This window comes from Numenius arquata, chromosome 6 (genome assembly GCF_964106895.1).
Source record: "Numenius arquata chromosome 6, bNumArq3.hap1.1, whole genome shotgun sequence".
NCBI lineage: Eukaryota > Metazoa > Chordata > Aves > Charadriiformes > Scolopacidae > Numenius > Numenius arquata.
The window spans coordinates 18,583,758-18,606,333 of NC_133581.1; the positions used below are offsets into that span (position 1 = coordinate 18,583,758).

Consider the following 22,576-nt stretch of genomic DNA (forward strand, 5'->3'; position numbering starts at 1 on the left):
TCCTGATACTGAGTTTGTTCTCCAGTGTTTTTCTGCCCATTTGCCCATTTTATCTTTTGCCATTGTTCTCAGGGATTTTCTGTTTTTTCTGACCTTCAGAAATTTCTGAAGCAGATTCCAAAATTCCCTTCTTGAAGACTTGAAATCTGAGGACACTCCAGGTCATCTGCTTACAAGTCATGCAAACAATTTCCATGCAGATAGACTAATATGCTTTCTTTCCTTCTTCTTAAGGAAGGCAGCAAAAAGCTTACCACTGGGTGAATACTGGGGACCTCTGCTGGAATGGTTGTTCCTCTGTTACTAGATCTGCATTGTTGGAGGAAACAGATAATGGTACTGCACTTTAGTGGGGCTCAGGGTCTATCTATATTTACAACAAGGTAACCTGGGCTATTTTTGATCTTCACTGAAAGCATCTAATGAAAGAGGAAGAGGAGACAGATGCAGGAAAAGCAATCAATAAGATTTCTGTTCTCTATAAAGGGACTTTGAAATGTGAAGTCTGTTTAGCTTTAAGAGAATCATGGATTACAGGTAAGAGGAAGTTCTCTGGACTATGATGCTGCGTGTGTATGATAATGCCCAATGAAAGTGTAAACTATTAGTATGACAACCGCTGGAAGGAAGTTCTAAGGAATTAATTTTGAACAAGTACAATGTAGACTGGCAGCTCTTGGATACTGAGATCTGAATGGCTGGTGTTCACGTCAGACTGTTTGTCTACGTGGAAAAAATGTGGAGTCTGATGTAGTGCAGATAGCTGCTTCATCCAGTATCGCAAAACCTGCTGCATGATTAGCAATGAATATCCCTTGCACATTTGAAAGATAATTGTGCTTGATAGATAATTTCCCACTTATAAGGTAACCATAGACTAGAGCAAGCAAGGCTCTGATCCAGCAAAGCACTTAAGTACATGCTTAAATTTAAGCATATGAGCCAATCCCATTGACATAGGTTGAGTTCACTAATACTACTTGGGCTGAAGTCAAAATCTGAAGGCAAAGGATGCCTTGGCCCTGGAGATGCTTATTATGGAAAGTTGTTATTGTTAATGCTGAGGTTCTAGTATTCATATTGAATTTCAGTTCCTCTTCATTTTCTCAGATAATCTTTAAAGGTTATTCCTCCCACCAGCCCCCACTGCACATTTTCTTGGCTTGTCCTCCTCTTATCTTTTCTCACCATTTCTCTTCCAGACATCAGTAGAACTCATTAGTCTTCAGTAACTATAACAGAGTTTGTTATATGGTGCTTAACAGAAAGTTTGGGAGAGACTGAGAGCCTCCCAACGTAAACTGAATAAGATAAAAATCAGGTTTTTTTGAGGGCAGGGATTTTTCTAAACAACATGGAAGTGAGAGGGAAGGTTGCTAACGTTATTACTTATGTAAAGGTACCCCATCCCCTTCTTGCCCCCAAAAAAAAAAGTTCCAAACTATTTTTCTCTGAGTTTTTGTTCTCTTCCCTCTCTCTTTCACCTAAGCAGTTCTGGATGCTTTAGCAAGAGGGGGACTGAGACCCCATGTTCACACTGGCCACAGCCTGAGACTTTTGAGCCTTAATACCACTTAACAGAGAGAATCTAAATAAGATTAGATAGAAAACATTCGATTGGAAACACTAGGCACAAAATTAAACTTTGATTAAAATCTTGTGATAAGTATTTCCTTGACAGTGTGAAATAGCTTTTCAGGGTTATCCTTTGAAACATTGTTACTTGAAAAATTATAATTGACTATGTTTTTTTTGTTATCCTCATTCCCCCTCCCAGCATAAAACCTGAAATTTTCAGAGGAGAGAGGCCGATGAACGTTTTTTGGATCAGCAGCAATTCCAACAGCAAGGAAGGACTGACAGAAAGAGAGAGGAGGAGAGATGCATGTTTCTATTTTGATTATTCACAAAGAATTGTGATGAAGCAGATCTTGAATGTGAAGCATCAACCTGTTAGGACAGAAGAAATTGCATACTGTTCCTTAGTGAATATCGGGCATCTTAGTGCAAAGGAGTGACATCCACAGCAGAAATCAAAAACTGAAGAGTTATTCAAACTGGGTGAGAGAATTCCAGTTCAGAGCAGTCACTTATAATCAAGCTATTCATGCAGAGATTGTAGTTGGCTAAGAGAATAGAAGGAACTGAGATAACTGAGGTGTGTTCATTGTGCTCCTGACTCCAGGTTGCTTTTTCTTCACACAGGGGAAGGCAGCTTCCCCGTTACATATCTCATACATGTGAATATGTGCTAATTTTCTGTCTTCAAATAAAGCAGTGTTGCTATAAAGAAGTCAGTGGAAGTGGCATGCTGTGCTCTACAAATCGTGCAATTTATCAAGACACAAAGTCCAGATTGAGAGAAGGACAACAGAAACAAGTTTATTCTCCAACCAACATAAAAATTTCTCAACAGTGATTTCAGAGTTAACAGGTGGGTTCAATGTAGTTTATAATGTTCTTTTCTTCTTGGAGCAGAGAATTTAATTGCAACAAATTTGTGTTAACACTTATAGGACATTAAAATAGAGTGGGTGAGCATATTTTTGGTTGGATTGTTCACAGGGAAAAGTTATTTGAGTTATCCTGGCCTACTTGTAGTGATTTATCCTATGTTATACTGCTGCAGGAAAGCTGTGGTTGGTTGGTTGCTTGGTTTTTTAAAAAACTGTGTCAATATTCACATTTCTATACCTCTAGCCAGAGGTATAGATGCAGAGACTTTTTTTTCTCTTGTGTCATTGAAGTGCTTCATGAATTACATACCTTCTCAATGATAAAACTAGCCTGTTCTGCCTTTTCTAATGGTATATTTAAACCTCTGTGTACATGAACAGATATGTTTAAAATATCATAGTAAATGGATGGAGAGAAGTGGCTAGATTTATAAACACACACAAAGGGAAAAAATGCTTACCCTTCTTTATACTAGGACAAGGCAAGTGACTTTTATACAAGGCATGTCACCATTTTCCTAGAAAGCAGATCACAGCCGAGCATTAAATCTGTTATTCTTTCTTTATTATTGATGTAGTCTCTTAATCGTGGGACAATGACTGGTATAGTCAGCTGTGTTCCCAATAGTGGAACAGTGTGTAATTTTTACCTAATTCTAGCATGATCCATTCCTTATCTTACTGTATCTTGAGCCTTTGTGGCCCAAAATACAAGTAAATGGGAAAATGGCTAGTGCTCTTTTATGATGTGGTGATACCCTAACGGAAAGAGGAGGCAGTTTAGTATTTGTTAAAGAAGCCCTGGCCAGTTTCAGGATTGGCAGTATATGTATAAAGCACTCTTATTTTTTCTGCCCAGTTACATTGAGCATGTGCTGAGGATGTATCCCTGGCACACGTGAGAAAATCATCACTTGTCAGTGCTCTCCAGCTGGATGCGGTTGTTCTTGTCTCCACTGCATTGCTGTTATGCTGTAGATGAAAAACAGACAGCAGATGATGGTACGTGAAAACTTCCACGACTGAGCCTCAGCGCATGACATCCCCCTTCACATTTGGGCTGCTAAAATGCAGACATGCCGAAAGTTTCCACTAGCTCACATTGCCTTCTTATCACAGAAGACAAATATAGCCTGGGGAAAGCGTTCTGAGACAGACTACTTACAACCATGAGAAAAAGAGAGAATTGGGAATAATTCCATATAGGAGGGGAAATTAGAGTCTGGGAATTGTACCCTACATAGGGGGTTCTGATAGATCCACTTGTGGCATCAAGTGGGCAGACAAAGTGTGCCTGCATGTGGCTGCCCAGGTGCCTACTGAGGAGCCACAGACAGGCTGAGAAGCACTTGGGACTGTACAAGGGCATCAGGCTCCTACCAAGGAGGCCCTGCAAACTATTTCCTACAAACTCTCTATCAACTAATTCCTGTAAAGGAAGGTATTTTTCTTTACTGTGTTTTACAAACTTGTCTCATAGGCTATTTATTCTAAAAATTATGAAAGCAAACACAATGTTCATTAATTTAGTTATCAATTCTCATTATATCCTCAGCATGATTTTAGCTCTGTCAATCACAATTGTGTGCAACTTTGAAACTTTTACAGTTTTAGCACACTGAAAATTGTCCATTGTGCTTACGAGTCAGGGTTGTTTTCTTAACTAATGCCATGGAGTGAAACAGTGGAACTTATGCTGTTATGAAAAGAAAACATTCAACTTTGAGAAATTTTTTTTTCAGAAAATCTTCAACAAAAGAATAGGATTTCTCTTTAAGACATGTACAATACAAAGCATTATCTTTAGCCTTGTGTTATCACCAGTTAGCAAAAATGTAATACGTGTGCTGAAGGTGAGAATTACTTTTGAAGTAAAAGGAATTTTTCTCTATATAACCATTATCAGAATAAAAGCAACTTTTCCAAGTTGTTTTTTTTTTTTCTAGCCAGAAGAGTTTATTTAGTTTTGTTTTTTTAAATTAGAATGTGAGTTTTCATATTTAGGCGCATAATATTCCTACCAATAGCTCATACTTTCCTGAGAGCAGTTCTTATAGAAAGGTCTACAGCTGCTTCACATCCTGCAGGGAAGTAGATACCTAGAGTTGTTTGCTGCCATTTGTGTGATCATGGGGTATATAAGTGCCACTCACCATCAGGCTCCTGATACATCTTAAACATGGTGTCACCTCTAAATCTTTTTTTTTTTTTCAAGAAAATTCACAGATAAAACAATCCTAAATAGGAATAAGATTAGCTGTAGTATTGTATTTTAAATGCTGCTGGAAATTAATCTCTCTTCATTATTTTCAACTTGTTCTCTACCACACTAAGTTTAACGTGATGCCATACCTGTACAAAGTCCTTGCTTCTATTATTCACTCTTACAAGTTGCTTTTTTGGGGTTTTTTTAAATGCCCTGTGTAACATATTAAAACTAACCTGAATATTCACTACTCGCATCCACCCCTTATGTCAGTCACTTAAGGAATTCCTAGTTGTACGAGCAGAATAAGAGTGCAATATTTTGCACTCCTGATCCTCAGGGCAGGATCATTCCCTGAGGTAAGTCCTCTGGAATATTCACAGTGTGAAGGACCTGTGGCATTAGCTTGAACAGCTGAGGTTTCTTTGGCATTAACGAGAGACTCTACCTTCTCGCCTCCTGAGGACAAGCTAGTTGTTGATCAGGGACTGGTAGCCGGGCCCCTCTCAGTGAAGCCAGTTTTCTATGTAAGAAGATTACCATGGTGTTATGTGCTGGGCAGTTGATTTTGCTTCTATTTATAATTTTCCTTCCTTTGTTTGGCCAAAAATAGTAACTTAATATAACCCAAATTTGCAAATAGTTTTAGCTCCCTCGATGCTGCATTATTTTGCCCAGTTTAAGGGTGGGGTTTTTTTATAGTGCACACTGATTTGAGGGTTCGGTGTTCAGATTTACTTATTTATTCTTGTTACAAATTTGTGGGCAGGATCTGTGGACACTTAAAATAAAAAAAATATTTTTCTCCCACTATAGAAGGCAAAGAGTAGTACCGTGTTTCATTACTGGAAAGAGCTGTGAAGCTCTGTTTTCCCCTTTTGCAAAAGCTGCTTGATTCTTCGTAAATACTGACAGTATAAAGAATCCATATCCAGAGTAGATGTTCTCTGGCTGGTTTGAAGGCTGAGGCTGTGAACTGTTTGCCATGAGAACATTCAGGATTTACTGCTGCCACCCAAAAATGTCACAGACTATGGTTATTTCCATGCAAAGCTTCCATACCTACAAATGCAAGTACAGTGCTTTGCTATAAACAAACAAAACTGTACTAGACCAAGAGATATAATGAGCTTCAGGTTGAAATCATCATGGAAAAAATGAAAACCTGTAGGGGAAAAAAGTTCCCACTGTCTAGGAGTTCAACTACTAAGTAGCAGGTTAGTAAATTAATTTTCTTTATATTTTGTATGGCTATTGATTGTTTTAATTCCCTTGAGCCTCCGAAAATCCCAAATGTAGTCTGCATGTGGGCTGAACTCAACAAGAAAGCTTCCTGAAATAGGCCTTTGACAATTAATTAGTTATATGATAAATCACAATAGAGAATAAACAGTCTTGGCTATACAGGATCAAGCTTCTTGCGCATACTCATGCTCTTTCTTTTTTTTCTTTTTTTTTCTTTTTTTTTTTAACGAATCTACAATGTGATTTTTGTTTTGGTGGTTGTTTTATTTTAAGAGCTAGAATAAATGCCACATTGCAATCTATTCTAAATAAATAGAAGAAAAATTTGTAGTGCAAAGCCTCATTAAAATGCAAGACTCTTAAATTTGTTAAATTTTGTATAATTTTGTCAAATAGTGGCACAAGAAAAATACATTCCAAATCCAAGTCTGAATTGATACCTTTACGTTCTCTCTAATTCAATTGTTGTGTCAATTTTACACACTGGATAAATTGAGGATAATTTGGGACAATTCCCAGGTGATGAATAAACAGATCAACTAACTACAGCTCTCCAGTGTGCCTCAATAGAAAACTGTTTTGTATTCTGAAAAAAAAAAAAGATAGTAGCTTCCTTTTGTTTCTAATAATCTTTAATAAACAATTCAAGTCTTAATTTTCAGTGTAGTTCCTCTTTTTTGGAAGAGTTCCTAGAGAGGCCAGTGACTTTTAGCCCTGTTATCTTTTAGAAATTAATGCTGGTTAGATGTTTATTTGTAGTGTGTGTAATTTTTGCAGTACAAACAGGCAAAGTAATCCTTTACAAGAATCCATTTACAAGGCAAGTACCATAAAGACACTTAACTGAATCAGTAACTAAAACAACGTTTGCTGAAGAATACCACACTGGACCCAGCACGAGAGTTGTTTATTGGCATGAGTTAGTCTACAGCACTCAACTTATTCTCCTGAGGAAAACACAACACTTGTACTACAAGTACTACACAGGGAGTACTCAAAATATTAACCATTTAAATGCTGGGAAAATAAGGTACAATGTGATCAGTGAGATCATGGGGTGATTGTAAGAGTACAGCCATGCACAAGAATAGTCAGGAGTGAATAAGTTTGTATAGGCCTGATTTTTCAAAAATTACTGCTGCTTTGATTGCCTCAGCGTTTCTCAGTGCAGTTTAAAATAGTTTAAAGTGTTGTGCACCAACCAAGCTAACTGAAGCTGGGGTAATTAGTTACCTTCCAAAATGTTTAGAGGATGAATGAGAGCAGTAGGTGGATTAAATAAGTGGGCAGGTAAGAGGAAAAGCAAACTTTTTACTGAAAACCTGCCTCTTCTTTTGAGATGAGGAGTGGATGCCCAGAGGAGAGAGAACTGATGAGTGTGACAGTAACCCCTCTGCCTAGTGAGAGCAAGATGCAGAGCACTGAGGAAAGCACAGCACCTGGAGCATATTGTCCTCATTGTTGTGAAGAATCCCGGTGATGCAGGAGGTGGAGCATCAGGTGTATCCTTAGGTCTCACTAGCAAGGGAAATAGCCTGCAGCCCTTCAGCTGATTTACCATGTGTTTTGCCAGGTACCAAGTGCTTGAGTGTTTAACACTTCAAAGCAGAGTGAGTGAAGAGAAGAGCAAGAGTTTTCCCCAGGTTTCAATGCTGTGTAATATGGCCAAGTCAGCACTGCTCTGGCTGTATTGAACCAGGAAGGCAGTATTCAGCTGAGGAGCTAGTTCAAAGCAAGTATAACTGCCTGAACGTTGGAAAATGTGCTTCATAAAATGGCGTAATGATAGAGGTTGTGTATGTAGCTGAAGCCACAAGAAGCCTGATGAGTATTCAAGGACTTCAGTGTTGTTTGTCCTACAATAACATAGCGTGGCTTCCTCAATCATAGGTAAACGAGAATGGCGTTTCATGAAGATCAAGTGGAGAGGAGAAGCGCTGATGACCATTCTTGCCATGTAAAATATGGGAAACAAACCAAATGTTTGAATCAGTAATATGTGTGCTGCTATTTTTGATGATCTAACAAGTGGATGCAGAAGAGTTCCCATTCATTAGTTTCAATGGAACTCTGTGGCACACACTTGTAAGCTGTTCTAATCTAAAACACTTATCTGAGTATTTGCCTAAAGATGATTGTCCAACGAAGAGCGTGTGTTTTATTTCCACTCTAAGATAGATCTGCTTACTCATAAGGTCTTTCTTCATTTTTAATGAGGGAGAGCAATTAAAAATTAATAAGGTTTATTTAAAGAAAAACAGCCATTTCTGTGAATGTGCACTATTATGCTTATTGCACTATTTTTAATAGTAGTACTTCAGACAACTTTTACAAAGAAATTCATTTGCTTTATCAAATGGTATCTTCTGTGAAATGGTAGGTTGGAGTTCTTTGATCCACAAGATTAAAACAACAGTTTTCTCTGGAGGTAACTTTCTCCAATTTTTTTCCCTCTCAACCTTTCCAAATGTTCTTTTGAAAAGGATCACAATAAGGATTTGCTTTATTAGACTTTGTTCTGATTAAGACTTCCACTTGATACTTGGTCCCATTAATGACTTCAAAATACCTAGGAAAGTGAAATTTTCCTGCTTGATGCCTAAACTTACATGCTTAACTAAGTAATTCTGAATATGGGCTGTGGCTGTTCAGAACTTTCAAAAGTTTATTTTTCTTGTATATTTGCATTTCTAGATGCAAACAAAAGCAAAAACCTGCAGAGTGATCCATAGTAGCAAAAGATGATTTTTAGAGATTGGGCCACTTCCCCTACATAGCGCTGTTGAAAAAGAGAGGTCAGTGCAGAACAGCTGAATAAGAGGACCAAGAAACAAATGACAAAGGTAGGAAAGAAAAATGAAAGCTTCCACTTAAATGAATATTCTTATCTGTTAAAAACAGTTATCGGGTTTTAAATTCTGAAGTGTCAATTCTTTACTACCAAAAGCTGTCCGCATCCTGTAGATGAACTCAAATTCTAAGACAAGCATAGGAAGTGATTTTTCCTTGAATTAAATATATTGCCCTTATCTGTCTGGAATTCAATTTCAAATAATCACGGTACTTCCAAAATATTTCCAGTCACTTGTTGAACATGCTGGTGACTGCCAGGATCTAACTTGATTTCTCATTTCTAACAGATATGCTGAAATGATGAAGTAGAAAACTGACTTCTTGTTATATGGAACTAGTCAGAAAAAAGTGAGGGGAAACAAGATCTAACAGGACTGCAGTGAAAAAGTAGGTTGTACTTGCAACATACAGATAAACATAGCTGTCTACCTGTTCCTTTCGTATTGTTCTTTGCCTTTTTTTGTACTTTGAGAAATTCTGTTCTCACAAAGCTTTACAAAAATGAAGCTTTGAGAAAAAACCTATTCCTCTGACCCGCTCCAAAGTGCACTGGAACCGGGACTAGCAAAGATAGTCTGGGTAAGCACATTCAGTCCTTTGACACCACAGGCAATTGCATCTCAGCTTTTCAGAAAAGGATCAAACTCTGTCTTACAATTATTTTGTGGAGTCACAGAATAGTTCTTTCACCATTTGTGAGCAAAAAAGAAATTGTCATTTGATGCTTTAGTAAGCAAAAGCAGTATTAGTCCAAATTCAGCACTCCAGATTTCATTGTTACAGCAGGGACAAAATTGTGGCATTGTTATTGGAAGTGCTAGTTCTTTAAAGAGTTTGTGTGTGCACATGTGTGTGTTTATTGCTAAGAATGCTCAGTTTATTAAATGTTTTAATTTCTGTCATTGTGGGTTTTTTCAGTGTTTCATTAAGTGGTTAATTGTAATCCAAGTCTCTTCCCCATTTAGTCCATCACCTTTCTGTTCAGGTTGCCAACACATTTCTGACTTAACTTTAGCTCTGCGATGGGTGCACCTCTGCTCTAGCATCTGGAATGAGACCATTAATTTTAAGCCGCCGTGTTAGCTACGTAATCTCAGCTGCATTTGAAAACCATTGAAAAGATAAATTTCAAATTGCCAACTCTGGAGTCTCGTGATGTTTTGTTGTTTGAGAAATATGTTTTTAAAAATATTGTGATTGACACCTTGTAGTAAAGGAAGATGGTCTCAAGGTTCAGAGACTGTGCAGAGGCTGGGGATGTGAGCTTGGTTCTTGGATTTCTTTAGAGACCTTGGTAAACTTCAATTTCTGCGTGTAGTTCTCTGTCCACAGTGAAAGTGATGATGATTCCTCCCCAAATCTTAGCCCATGATTTCAGTCTCCAGAGTGTAAACTGTCAAGAGTTCTTTGCCTCTATTTGTTCATCTACAACATAGAGCCCTTGTGTTACTTAGGGCCTCAGGAAATACTTAAATATAAATTCTTTTAAAATTATCTGCATGTAAACTCCACATACTGTTTATTAAATAACTATTAGGATAACAGAGATGAGCCTAACCAGAAGCTCAGATGAATGCTGGGTTCTGTCCAAAACTTAAAATAATTTTAGTCTTTCCAGTGTGGGTGTAACTAACATTCGAAAGTACATATACACAGGACTTGGCTTGGGCTTTGTCTTTTAATTATAATACTTAACCACGCTGCTGTAGCCCTACAAGATCCTATATAGGAAATAATATGCTGCATGCAGGGAATTACTTTTTCTTTCCTCCTGTCTGACAGCAAGATCAATAAAAGCAGCATGACAAAAGTAATTTTCAGGTCTATTAGTGGAGCTGCCTGTCCTAGAAATCAAATTATCTCATGTTGAGCATCCAGAGCTTGATCATTGGAGGAAAAATGAAGAAATTCTTCATTTATGGGGTCATTTCCCTAAGAAGCATTTAAGCGACTTGTCACTTGCTATCTGAGGAGTTAAGCCTGGGTATGTGGGCATTCTTGGTTTGGATTTATGTTTATAGGACGTGGTGAGTTGCATTAAATACTGAGCTGAGCAATGGATGAGCGTGACTGGGAATTCAAGGAGCTCCAAGGTAAAGGATTTGGTTATGAATCTTAATGTTGAGTATTTCACGGCTACATACCAGAGATATTGGAATCTCACGCTTTGACTCAGCCTGTGCTTGGAAGTGTAAGCCAGGTGCAAACTTCTGACATGACATTTTAGTATTATCCCCCAGCATGGACATATTTGATTAGATTTTTTGTTTGGCTTTGGCTCAGCTGAGCCTAACTCCTACTCAAGGTAAAAAGGTTTGAAAACTTTGATTTATAGATTATTTTGGTAGACATAAAACTGCTTAGGGAGTGATGCGGAATCCACTCACGTTAATGGTCTGATTCCCACAGACTGCAACAGTCTCATTGGGGAAAAGAAAAAAAATGTTAGGCTTGAACTCATTTGGGGGGCGAAAAAAGGTAAAGCACGAACGTACTAGCTGTTCAGGATATGATGCTGAAGTCTCTTTTGAGGACAGGGCAGAGCTGTTTACACGATTTGATCTAATAATATCTTCATCATAGCGGAGAAAAAAGCACACATCTGACAAGGTTAAAAAAAATACACTTCTTCTAGTCCATAGTTCCTCCATCATCACTAATTTAGTCCTTTTTTTTTTTTTTTTTTAATGTTTTGTCTCATTAACGATGCATAAAAATGCTGAATTCCCGAGCCCCAGGGATCCTGGAGCCCTGGTTCATGTTGCTGGAAGGTAACCGAGGGCCCTGGCGCTGCTTCCGCGCCGGTATCGCGTCGTGTCGGGTAAGGGACACGGCGCCCCGCAGCCCCGGGCTCCATCCCCGGGCCCTCTCCCACCCCACGGCCGGGGAGCGGGGCGGGCCGTTAGGGCGGGGGCGCGAGGGGCGTGCCGTCCGTTAGGGCGTGGTCTCCAGGGGCGGGGCGGGGCCGGCCCGCGGCCGCCGCCGCTCGCCGGCAGGTGCGGGCAGAGGCGCTGCCGCGGAACCCGCGCCGGCCCCGCCTGGATGTGCGCGGAGGCGGCGCCCGGCTGCGCGCAGGGTCCCGCCATGGCCCTGGCTTTCTGCGGCGACGAGAGTAACTCCACCGCCTACAACGTGGACCACGGCGTGCTCAATAACGGCTGCTTCGTGGACGCGCTCAACGTGGTGCCACACGTCTTCCTGCTCTTCATCACCTTCCCCATCCTCTTCATCGGTGAGTGCCTGCGGGCCTCACTCGTCCTGTCCGCTTATGCATTGCGTTCTGCGCCCTCCACACCGCGATTTCTTCCCCGCCTCCCCCGCACCTCTTTGTCGTGTCCGTTCCTCCCTCCCCCTCTTTACCGTGTCGTGTTTCCCCCGTGTTTCCTCGCCCTGCCTTGCTGTGTATCCCCCACGCGCCCTCCGGTCTGGCCTTGCCCTCTGTGCCCGGGAGAGGGTACGAGCCCCGGGATGCTCCGGGCGACCGCCTCTGCCGAGGCTGCCCGTACCCCCCGCACCGCCCGCTTTCCGGGCCCCTCTCTGCTCCTGGGGACCCGCTTCTCTCTGTCGGGGGTTTTCCGGGATGGGGCGGCCTGCGGGAGTCCCTGCAGGTGAACCCCGGCCTTGCGCAGGGGCAGGATCGGGGCTGGAGGAGGCTGCAGGATTTTCCTGCGGGATTTGACTAGCGGGGCGGGAAGCAAAAAATAAACGTGCTATTAAAAACCAGAAAACCTGACAAGTAAGTCTTGTAATTACCAAAGACTTATAGCAGCCAGACAGCCCTCCTCGTTACTGGTAATGACTAGGAGGGCTGCCCGGCTGCTGTAACTCTTGTAATATCTGCAGCAGATATTATTTGATAACATAAAACTGGGGTTACCGGTAGGTGGCCCGGTGGTTTAATACATGCTGCTGTCACTACTTCGAGTACCGTTCTGCTCAGCCTGGTCTATCCTCTAGATAGCCAGGGCATGGGCTGCGTGATTTAACGCTCACTTCTGCTGATCGTAAAAGGCCCGGTACTGAAATAACACAACTGTTAAAACGGGGTCAGCTGAAGAACTGCTTAGGGTAAACTGTTTTATCTGGCTTTTCTCAGTATTGATAATTTTTATCTAGATCAAAAGAAGGAATTACTTTAAAAAAAAAGTAGGATAAGGTGTGAATTCTTTAATTAAATGGATTGAAGAATAAATAGTGTATGTATTATAGTGTTTGTGCTAATATATTTGAAAAATGTTTAATGCGTGTAATTACTTGATAGTAAGCTGCTAAAGGTACAGGAATTTAAGGCTGTGTCCTGTCTGCATTATTGATTTTATTCCATATGAAGTCAAGCAATAAGAACACATTTCTGAAAATACTCAAATACATGCATATTTAACAACACAGTTGTGTCAACTTTAGTACACTAGTTTGTTACACTTGTGCTTTTCTGTATGCAGGAGCTTTGTATGTCACTCTTGTTGTTAAGAAACCTCCTTATAATTTTCTTTTCCTGTTTAGGATGGGGAAGTCAGAGTTCCAAAGTACATATACATCATAGCACATGGCTTCATTTTCCTGGCCACAATTTACGCTGGATACTGACTTTTATCCTCTTGTTTGTGCTGGTGTGTGAAATTGCAGAGGGCATAGTGTCTGATGGGTAAGTGTATGTCTACCTTCTGGTAGCACTGAGCATTTTAAAGGTTTCAGAGAACGTATTTTCTCCCTAAATTCTCATCTAGACCATATTCCTTGTGCTTATAAACACGTAATCAGTATTCTTGGTGATTAACCTACCGACCTTGTATCAGAAATTCCACAGACCTTGCCAAGTTACACGCACAACTGACCTTAATCATTTTTAGTTTGGCTGAATGACACTATCTTTCCAAAGAGTAATCATAAATAAATCCTAACAATTCAAGCAGATGGTGACATTTTCGTGATACGTTTTACGTCCAAGGACCCAGTCCCGCAGTCCTTACTCAGGCAGAACTCCCATCTGCACAGTAGGTCATCCCATTCCCCAACAAACTGACTTCTGTTCATCTTAATAAGAGGAGTGGATCTACTGGGCCTCATCTCACACCCCATAGAGGTTCCTCTGATGTTTGTGCGGTACATCTGATCTGTTACCTTGAGCAGAGCAGCTCACATTATATGAGCTTATTCCAAGTGAAACAAGTGATACAGGAGAGTGATTTACCATGAAAAAAAGCTGATGTCGTATAACAATGACTATGATCATCTTCCTCTGAAGAAAGGTCTGATTTTCAGAACAATTATCAATTTGCAACTCAAGGATTATAAAGTTGAAGCTCCTCATTAAACAGAGCAAAACATCTCTGTTTAGCCATCTATATAACAACTATCCAACAACCAGCGTGAAAGGCACTGCAGTATTCTGCTATAGAAGCTGATATCATTATTATTATAACTTCAACATATATAAATAGGATGGCTTTCAGTGCCAGGTTGTTTTTTTAAAGGATTTTTTCTTGTGCTTATTCAGAGTTACCAGGGTGTGGGATGCTCAGAGCAAAATCTCCTGGTTTGAGTTTTCTGTTTTGTTTTGCTCTTTAGTAATCCCTCTCATTATGTCTATTTGCTATTTAACTTGACTCAGAATGCTGCTGTTAAGTAATAAGTGTCACCTGATGAGAATCAAAGCTTCTAGCTGTACTGGGGGAGTGCCAGCCCACAGTCGTGCCTCCCGAGCACTCAGCATGCTAGTGAGTGCTCCAGTGAATAAAAGCAGATTTTGAGACTCATCAGCTTTGTAAGACCAAAAAGGATCATGTTGGTAAGTCCTTTTGACAGCAATTGGGTGCCAAAGGCTTTGGCACCTCGGCAGTAGATGCAGCCTATTGGAGATATGGTTATATAGGGGAATTCTAGTCACTTCGGTCTGTAATAAATTTTAAAATAGTCTCCCACTCCTGCAGTGATACCTACTGAACCTTAGGCTGTCTGAACAAATCTGTTCCTGTTGCTTGTTTTTCCTTGCTGAGAATTCAGCCCCAACGTCCCAAAATTGCTGGCATGACTAGGAATTCAGAGACTGGAAATACTTTTCTCATTTTGCTTCATACACATATAACTCATTGACAACCAGAGGAGTTAAGTATTTATGCCAGCTCTGCAGACTCCACCACAATGTCCATGTGAGAGAGGGCTTTCCTTTCCTAGTAGAGATGCAGGAAGTGGTCCTCTTGAGCTCCTACAGATCTGCTAGACATTTGGGATGTTCTGCTCTCAGACATGACATCCTGTGATGATCTCCAGCTTCCTGACAGCACAGCCCCTTTTGTCTCTCCAAGCTACACAAAGGTAGCTTTTGCTGCAGAAAGAACAAATCCAGAGACGCTAATTTTGTTTTCTATGAGGCTCAGAGAATAAGGTGTGAATTTCCATGAGTGTTTGTGTCCTGAAGGCTTCTTGGTGCCTCTTCTCCTGGAGCTGGTTGAGAGACAGAGGAAATTGTACCTCTGGACAGCACAGGACACACCATTACTTTTGTGAAAGAAAGAAAAGGGGAGGAGGAGAAGATGATGGCAAGTAGGAGGAAAGAGGGAGGGAAACACGATTTTACCCAACTCTGCATAAACCAACAACATTGCCCAACAATTCCCATATTCCCAAAAGATGGTAGTTGGCAGGACCCCTCTGCTGCTACCTGAAGCAAAGTGTCAGGAGAGTTTTGCTTCATAGGACAAAACTTAAGCGTATGTGATTCTGTTTTGTAGAATCTGTAGGTTTTGTTTGTTGGTTTGTGGTTACTGAAAGCAGAACTCAGTGTAAATAATTGCTGTGCTGTGGTGCTGTTCCTGGAAAAAGAAAATGAAACACTTCCACAAAGCGTTTCTGTAGAAAATCTTAAGCTGTGGTTCAGTTGGCCTTATCTGCATATTTTGATGGACAGCTCCCAAACTAGTTTAGCCTAAATTAACTTTTCTCATTTTGGAGCTGAGTTGCTTATCCTAATTTAAACAACGTTCCAACTGATTTCAGTAAGAAATAGGAGTACATACATTTCATTTTCAGCACAGGGGAGGAATCTGAAATACAACTGTGTGATTTAGGAGCATAAATCCAATTGAAAATTGGAGAGCTTTACATCCATAACTCATCCTAGATAATCCTGTGTCAGTGCTGGGTACAGGATGCAATTCATAAATTAAAAAGGAAACATTTAAATAGCTAAGAGGGCTGGATTTTAATATATGTTCTCTTTTTTCTTTTTAAGGGTTTCAGAATCACGCCATTTACACCTGTACATGCCAGCCGGGATGGCATTCTTGGCGGCCATCACATCGGTTGTCTATTACCATAATATTGAAACATCCAATTTCCCAAAGTTGTTAATTGGTACGTCTCACTACTTACAAGACTTGGAAATGTGATTGTGGTGCTGCATCTGTTCATTCTGTGACAGGTCATTGCAGTCTCAGTGCTAGCTTGTATGGTGGATAAGGCTACACCTATATTCTGGTCTGCTGTTGCTATTACCAGACTCAGTTCTGAGTTTTCCTGAAACAGTTCATAGTTTTTAATGTTTTTAACTTCTAATAGTATTCTGTACAGTGTTCTCAGGGATCCAATGGACCAAAGGCTTCTCTAGGAAAAACTGGATTTGTGGGAAAAGTAGCACATCAAATTCTTAACTCAAAAAGCTATCCAAATTCCCCTGCTTGTCAGCGTGTTGCGTTTAAGTATGATATAAGATTGAAACCATCTTCATGGGGTCTATTGAAATACACAGGGAGTCAAGGGAAATGAATGATATCACTGACTTTCAGTATGACCCCAGACATATTACTTTGTCTGCTTGTTCTTGCTTTCTGTTCCTAAAACTCCCTTTGTAAACTCCATGTTTGTAGTGTCAAAGTTCTGCTCTAGTTTTTGTCAGGTGGTTAAAAGTCAGTAACAATTGGATTTGAGAAAGCTTTTAAATATTAAAGATTATTTTGAACTGCATGTTGTGGTAAGCAAGCATCCTCTTCTGCAGAAGGAGCCTGTAACTCCTGGGGGGGAAAAACATTATTCCTCTTCAAAAACTTCAGATTTCTGTCCAGGTTTGGCAACATTTATGTCTTGTCATTTGGGACTGCTTTTCTTCTTGTACCTTTCTTTTAAGTAGGATCTTTTTTTTGCCTTTTATAACCAGGTGGGGCCATTTAGTTCCTTTTTTGACAAGTTGTCACAGTCTGTTTAATCCCTTCTCACAGGACTAGACGTTGTGTGTCAGGAAAGCATTGCTAGCCTGTTACATTCACCTATGAGAAGCAAGCAGTGATTCTCTTGGCTCTTTTTTTGTTGTTTCAGATGTATAATGCAATGTTTAATAATTTAGTGTCACTACCACATTCTCACTGTTAAGTCATTGAGAAAGGGTAGCACAAATTTACATCTGGTAGTTGATTGCCCATTTTCATATAATCCTTTCTCTGTAGAGATTTCTCTTTTATGATAATTTTGTTCAGTATTTAGAACACTTGCTGAATAAGCTCTGGACAATACTTGAATAATAAACAGTTATACCAATGAATAAAAACACTTAAGTGTTACTGATACTAAATAATAATTCATTAATAATAATGAATTTTCATTTTGCAAGAATTTCCAGGGAATAGACTCCTTTGGAAAAGCTAATCTTAGTATCTGACTCTTAGGCAAAAAAGAAAATCAGATACCGCAGTCTTTCCTGCTTAGTCGGTCTGATTTGAATTTTAATCCAAAGTCTTCATGAGCTGAGAGTATTTGATTTTTATGTTATTTTTTGACTTTGTTTTTCTTTTAATTGGTCCTGAGTTTGTGGGATGACTTAAGAGAGACATTTCTGGAAGTCTTCATCCTTTATCTTGACTGCACAAATTTATTGTGATGTAACTGTGAGGATTGTCCCTTTCCAATGTTGATTGCAACTACTCTGTATTGACAACTGGGACTAGGTGATGATAACATTATGCAAATTAGCCCATTATGAGATAGTTAAGTTATACCTTTACTCAGCTTTCAACCCACTAGAGTGCAGTGTGGCCATGAAGCAGCCTTCTTTCAGAGCCTAATACAAATGAGGTAAATGGGAACCATGAAGGAAGGCTTAAGTTGGTGATAAACTTCTTGCTGAATATATGAGAAAGGAAACTGAAAGAGAGTCTTCATTAGTGAAATGTTGCAGAGGAGATCTAATACTACACAGAGTAAAGTAAATGACCTGATGTGGCATCTTCTGTTGCTTGAGCATCAGTGAGGTTCCACCTAACTGCAGGGCATCATCTCCCACAGCTGCAGGATCAGTTCCTACACTTCCAAAGAGTTGGTAGCTGTATAAAGCAAAGGCTAACAAAACCTTATAAAAAAATACTATGTTCAGTGGCAAACCTCTCATTGATGCAGTGCAGAACACCCTTAAGGGTCTATTCATTAATTCTGAACAGGATAAAATTTTCCAATCCTGTGAAACTTTGAGATATTTTCTTTTTAAAAAATCTTTTGCACTCTGTGCCTTAAAGGAACCAAGTCTGTAGTTCTTCATAAAGAAGCAAGAGGCAGATACTGTTACAGGACTGGGGATTAGCACGTTCCCTCGGGGTATGCAAGACAAGGACGGAAGGTTCCTCTGCTGATCCTGTCTTTCAGCTTTATGCCCAGGCTGTGGACTATTTTGAAATAGTTGTTATTATCTCTTATCAAAAAAAGTTGACAAGGTTTGGAATATTTATTGTCCAAAGCTAATGACTGAGTCCAGGATCCCAGCTGAGTGTCCAAACTATGGGAACACTTCGATCTGGTCTGAATCTCTTTTTCTCTGTGTGATTTTGATCTTTAATTATATTTCAATAAACATAGCTTTTCCAGTCCTTTTTACCAGGAGACTCTTGTAATAACGCTAATTTTGGTGCGCTTTACACAGTGTTGCAGAATGCATGCCTAACAGTTGTACAGTTTAGCAGGACACATTTTAGAATGGTTTTCATACTGAATTGGAAAATCTGCTAGCTTTCTCAACATTCAAAATATGTAATAGAATGATAGCATCTGAATTGCACCGCTTTTTAAATTAGTATTTATTTGCTTGATAGATAAATAAACCTCAGAAATTAAACAATAGGCGAAAATTATGAAATAACAATAGGACTTTGAGTTGTTGATCTGAAAGGGATAGTAGTATAAAAACACATGAATTTTTTTATTTAAGAAAAATGTGTTGGTTTTTTTTTTAATCCAATCATAGTTATAGGACTGCCTTACCATTCTTGACAGTAATCTAGTTTTCTAATTTAAATTTCTTGTGCGTTGACATTGTAGCTAATTCCCTTGGAATTAGTTTATTGTTTAAAATGGAACTTCCTGTTATTGTATAAATATAATACTTATTGCTTAGTACACAGAATTTCTCTCCAGACAGACACAGGTTCAGATATTGGCCTTGATCCAATAAAGACGTAGAACAGTTTGCGTTCCACATTGCTGTATTTTCAGCTGTCTGGCCCCAGGCGAGAATCTACACCTTGGTGTTGTGGGTTGAGGTAGTTTACACGGCCCAAGAGAAAGCTAGGTCCTTTAGGCTGCAGGCATCTAGAATGGATCTACAGCAATCGAGGAAATGAAAGCATGCCTCTGTGGCGTGATCACTACAGTTCAGGCCAGTGGAAGTTCTTGGTGATAATTTCTAGAAACTCTCGGCCAATATGCCCTCACCATCCGGATGATAAAAACATAGCTTAAAAGAAAGAGCCATAACTGTATTTTCCACAGAGCCTTATTTTGAGGGAGCTGTGAACATTTGCCACGTTAGATTATATGCACTTGTAGTCAAAAATGAAAAGCTGAATAAATTCAGATGTTTCTAGGAGGTGTGACAGTGGGAGGTCAGTTATCACCTGAGACTGTTGCATTTGGCACTTTCTAACACTTCTTAGATAAAAGATAAATGAATGTCCTGATAAAATAATCATTAAAAAAAAGGTCATATAGACCCTTATTTAAATTCTAAATAGGAGAACAGCTCTGCTAGTTCTTATTTCTTCTTCCAAGAGCTCTGCGTAGATGCCACTTGGGCTGGTTGTTTTTTCGGGTGTCCTCTGCTGGTGCAGATTTTCAGTGTGCTATGTTTGCCTAAGTCCTCTTTACTCTGAGAAGGATGCATTCTCAGCCTGCTGTAAGATGAATGAGACAAAACACAAGGATTAACAGATAAAGGTGGTTAAGAGTAGAACAACGTGGAACGCATTGTTGGATTAAGTGATATTTTAAAGCCAGGCATATCACTAATAGGAAGGAATAGTGCCTCAAAGGTAGGAAACAGTTTGAAGTAGGATGAGAAGATTAGATTTTTTGCAGTGCAAGTTGGGAAGGTGGTAGGAAGCCTCACATAAGAATGCTATAGTTTTATAAGAGGGATTCTGTATGTCTTTTAAATCCTCTCTGCAACTGCATCAGCCACTAAAACAGCGCTGAAATATCTGATATCTTAGTGCTTTCTTCTTACAAACTGGTCTATTCATTTTAGAGGAAGATAGATTCTCTTGGCAAATGTCCTAGTGTCCAGTACTCCTGTACTGTTCTATTTACTCTCATTTAAATGACAGTTTTAAAATGGATTTCCATAGAAGCAGGAATGACAGCCCCAAATCCTGTATGGACTCACCATGTTGAATTTAGTTTTTCTTGGAAAGGGTAGCTGCACAGTACATCCCCACAGGGCTTTCTAGGGTGCCTCAAGGTAGCTGGAACCCCACAAATTCTTTGAAATTTATGCACGTTCCTGATGATTATCTGTATTTGTAAGTTGCAGTTGCTAATGTCTTGGTTGAATACTCTCTGTTGTTGCAGCAAGATGCTCAGAAAGCATATCCACATTTCTCTTGGCAGTTAGAGCACATTCCAGCTGTTGCACCATGGCAGCAACAGTGAAAGATTCATGTAAAAGAACATAACTCTGGAAGGTGTATTTCCTTAAGAATGTGGAACAGGAGCTGTTTTATGGTGTGGTGAATGCTATGGAGTGTCTTTTCAAATCACCAGTACTTATTGCAGGGATTATTTATCTGTAACTGACAGTAGCACTTTTAGACAAGAAGTCCAGTAGAACTCGAAAAAGTTCAAGTTGTGTTCCACAACTGCCAGAACATCCTTCCTTGATGTGCCTGTGTATCTGCATTATAAATCATGTATGTGGAAGTTGCATTGAACAATAGAGCAGTAGCAATTTGGAGAAAATATTTTAATGCCTGTTCCTGCATACATCCCAGAGGTTTGCAGGGGTAATGAGATCAATTTTCCTTCAAGCCAAATTCATAGCAGTCTTGTAGCATTAACCAAATTTGAAGAGCATCATTCACAGCCATCTTCACTTGTGGGGCAACTCCCTCCCTTGAACTCATAAGGCAGGCCCATGTTTACAACAGATGGAAATTTCCTTCAGCAGTCTTCACTTTGTGAAACTTTCCAATTTCCCCAAATCTAATAGGAAAGGAATTTGGAACTAATGTTGTCTTAATATTTTCATTATTTGTGGAATTGAATTAGTCTTCTGTTTTGACATGAGAAAGGCTACTGTCTGGTTTTAAATATTATTGTTGCATTTTTTCTGAGTGAATATTTAATACTGCTATTGTGTATTTTTGCAACTGTGGAGCTGATTAACTTTATTTTTCCCTACAGCATTGCTGTTCTACTGGACTTTAGCTTTCATAACTAAAACCATCAAATTTGTGAAGTTCTGTGATAACGGGGTAGGATTTTCTCAGCTTCGATTTTGCCTCACAGGACTCCTGGTTGTTCTGTATGGAATGCTACTAGCTGTGGAAATCAATGTCATCAGGGTGAGGGTAAGTTAGTACCATAAAAGTCTCCTTCTGTGTTTTTTGTTGTGGGTTGTGTTTTTTTTCCTTATTTTCCTTTCTGGGTACTTAGTGTGAAATGCATTTCTAAAGGAGAGAGAAAAATCCAGTTAGAAATAGAAATAGATTTGAGAATCAAAGGTTAATCCAATTTTATTAGGCCAGATGAATCCATAATTTTAAAAAATGCCAGACTCCATTGTAGTTAAATTAAGATAAATTTCATCTGTTCAATTTCATTTAAGAAATGTCTATTATGATCCAGAGTTTCAGTCATCAGAAACGAGTATTTCTGATGCAAGGAAAGACTGGGTGAAAAGAATTGTCTGCTCTATTAGAGAATATCTTAGACACACAAATAAGATCTCTCATTTTCCAGGAGACAATCACAGTCAGTGATTTACTGGGGTTGCTCTTTTTTTTTTTCTCCTTTCTTTTTTTTTTCCTCCTCTGTGGTGTCTGCAGTCGTGATCCAAACTGAGAGATGGCTTTGGAGACTGCTGGATAGATAAATGCCAAAGTTCTTCCCTTCACCTGTCCCTCACTTGACTCTGTGCACAAATTAAACTTAGTCTCAGGAGGGAAAGAAACTATTCCATGTAAATTTTCTTGCTGCTTCCTTCACATTTGTCTGTGAACTCTCTCCAGTAATTCATTCAGCAATGTGAATTGTGTCTGTCACGTGTTTGTTCTTTTGTTTTTTTTTTTTTTTTCTTGGGGGATTTTGCATGTATGTGTATTTCTTTGATAATTTAGGACAAAAATATGCCTAAAACCAGCTTTTTCAGTAATATTTTTGAAAGAAAGAGTAATAAAAACCTCAGTGCTCGACATTCAGTGTTTATATCACAAATGAAAAACAGTGGATTCACTTGTGGGAAAAGTGAAATTAAAATGTGACATGTGAAACTAAAACGTTAGAGATTTGCTCATAAACCTTCTCATAATAGAATTGCATCATTAAATGAGATTTAGTCACTGTG

At 39.3% G+C, this 22,576-nt stretch overlaps 1 protein-coding gene across 1 annotated transcript in view; it reads left to right on the forward strand.

Annotated features, from left to right (window-relative positions):
* Positions 1-11,754: 11,754 nt before the first annotated feature.
* ABCC8 (ATP binding cassette subfamily C member 8) overlaps positions 11,755-22,576 on the forward strand; it is an 84,032-nt gene continuing 73,210 nt past the window's right edge. The window contains exons 1-4 of the mRNA XM_074149420.1: positions 11,755-11,992; positions 13,264-13,405; positions 15,992-16,113; positions 21,415-21,581. Of these exons, the coding sequence (XP_074005521.1) occupies positions 11,803-11,992; positions 13,264-13,405; positions 15,992-16,113; positions 21,415-21,581 (621 nt within the window). The 5' untranslated portion in view covers positions 11,755-11,802. The remainder of the gene's footprint in view (positions 11,993-13,263; positions 13,406-15,991; positions 16,114-21,414; positions 21,582-22,576) is intronic.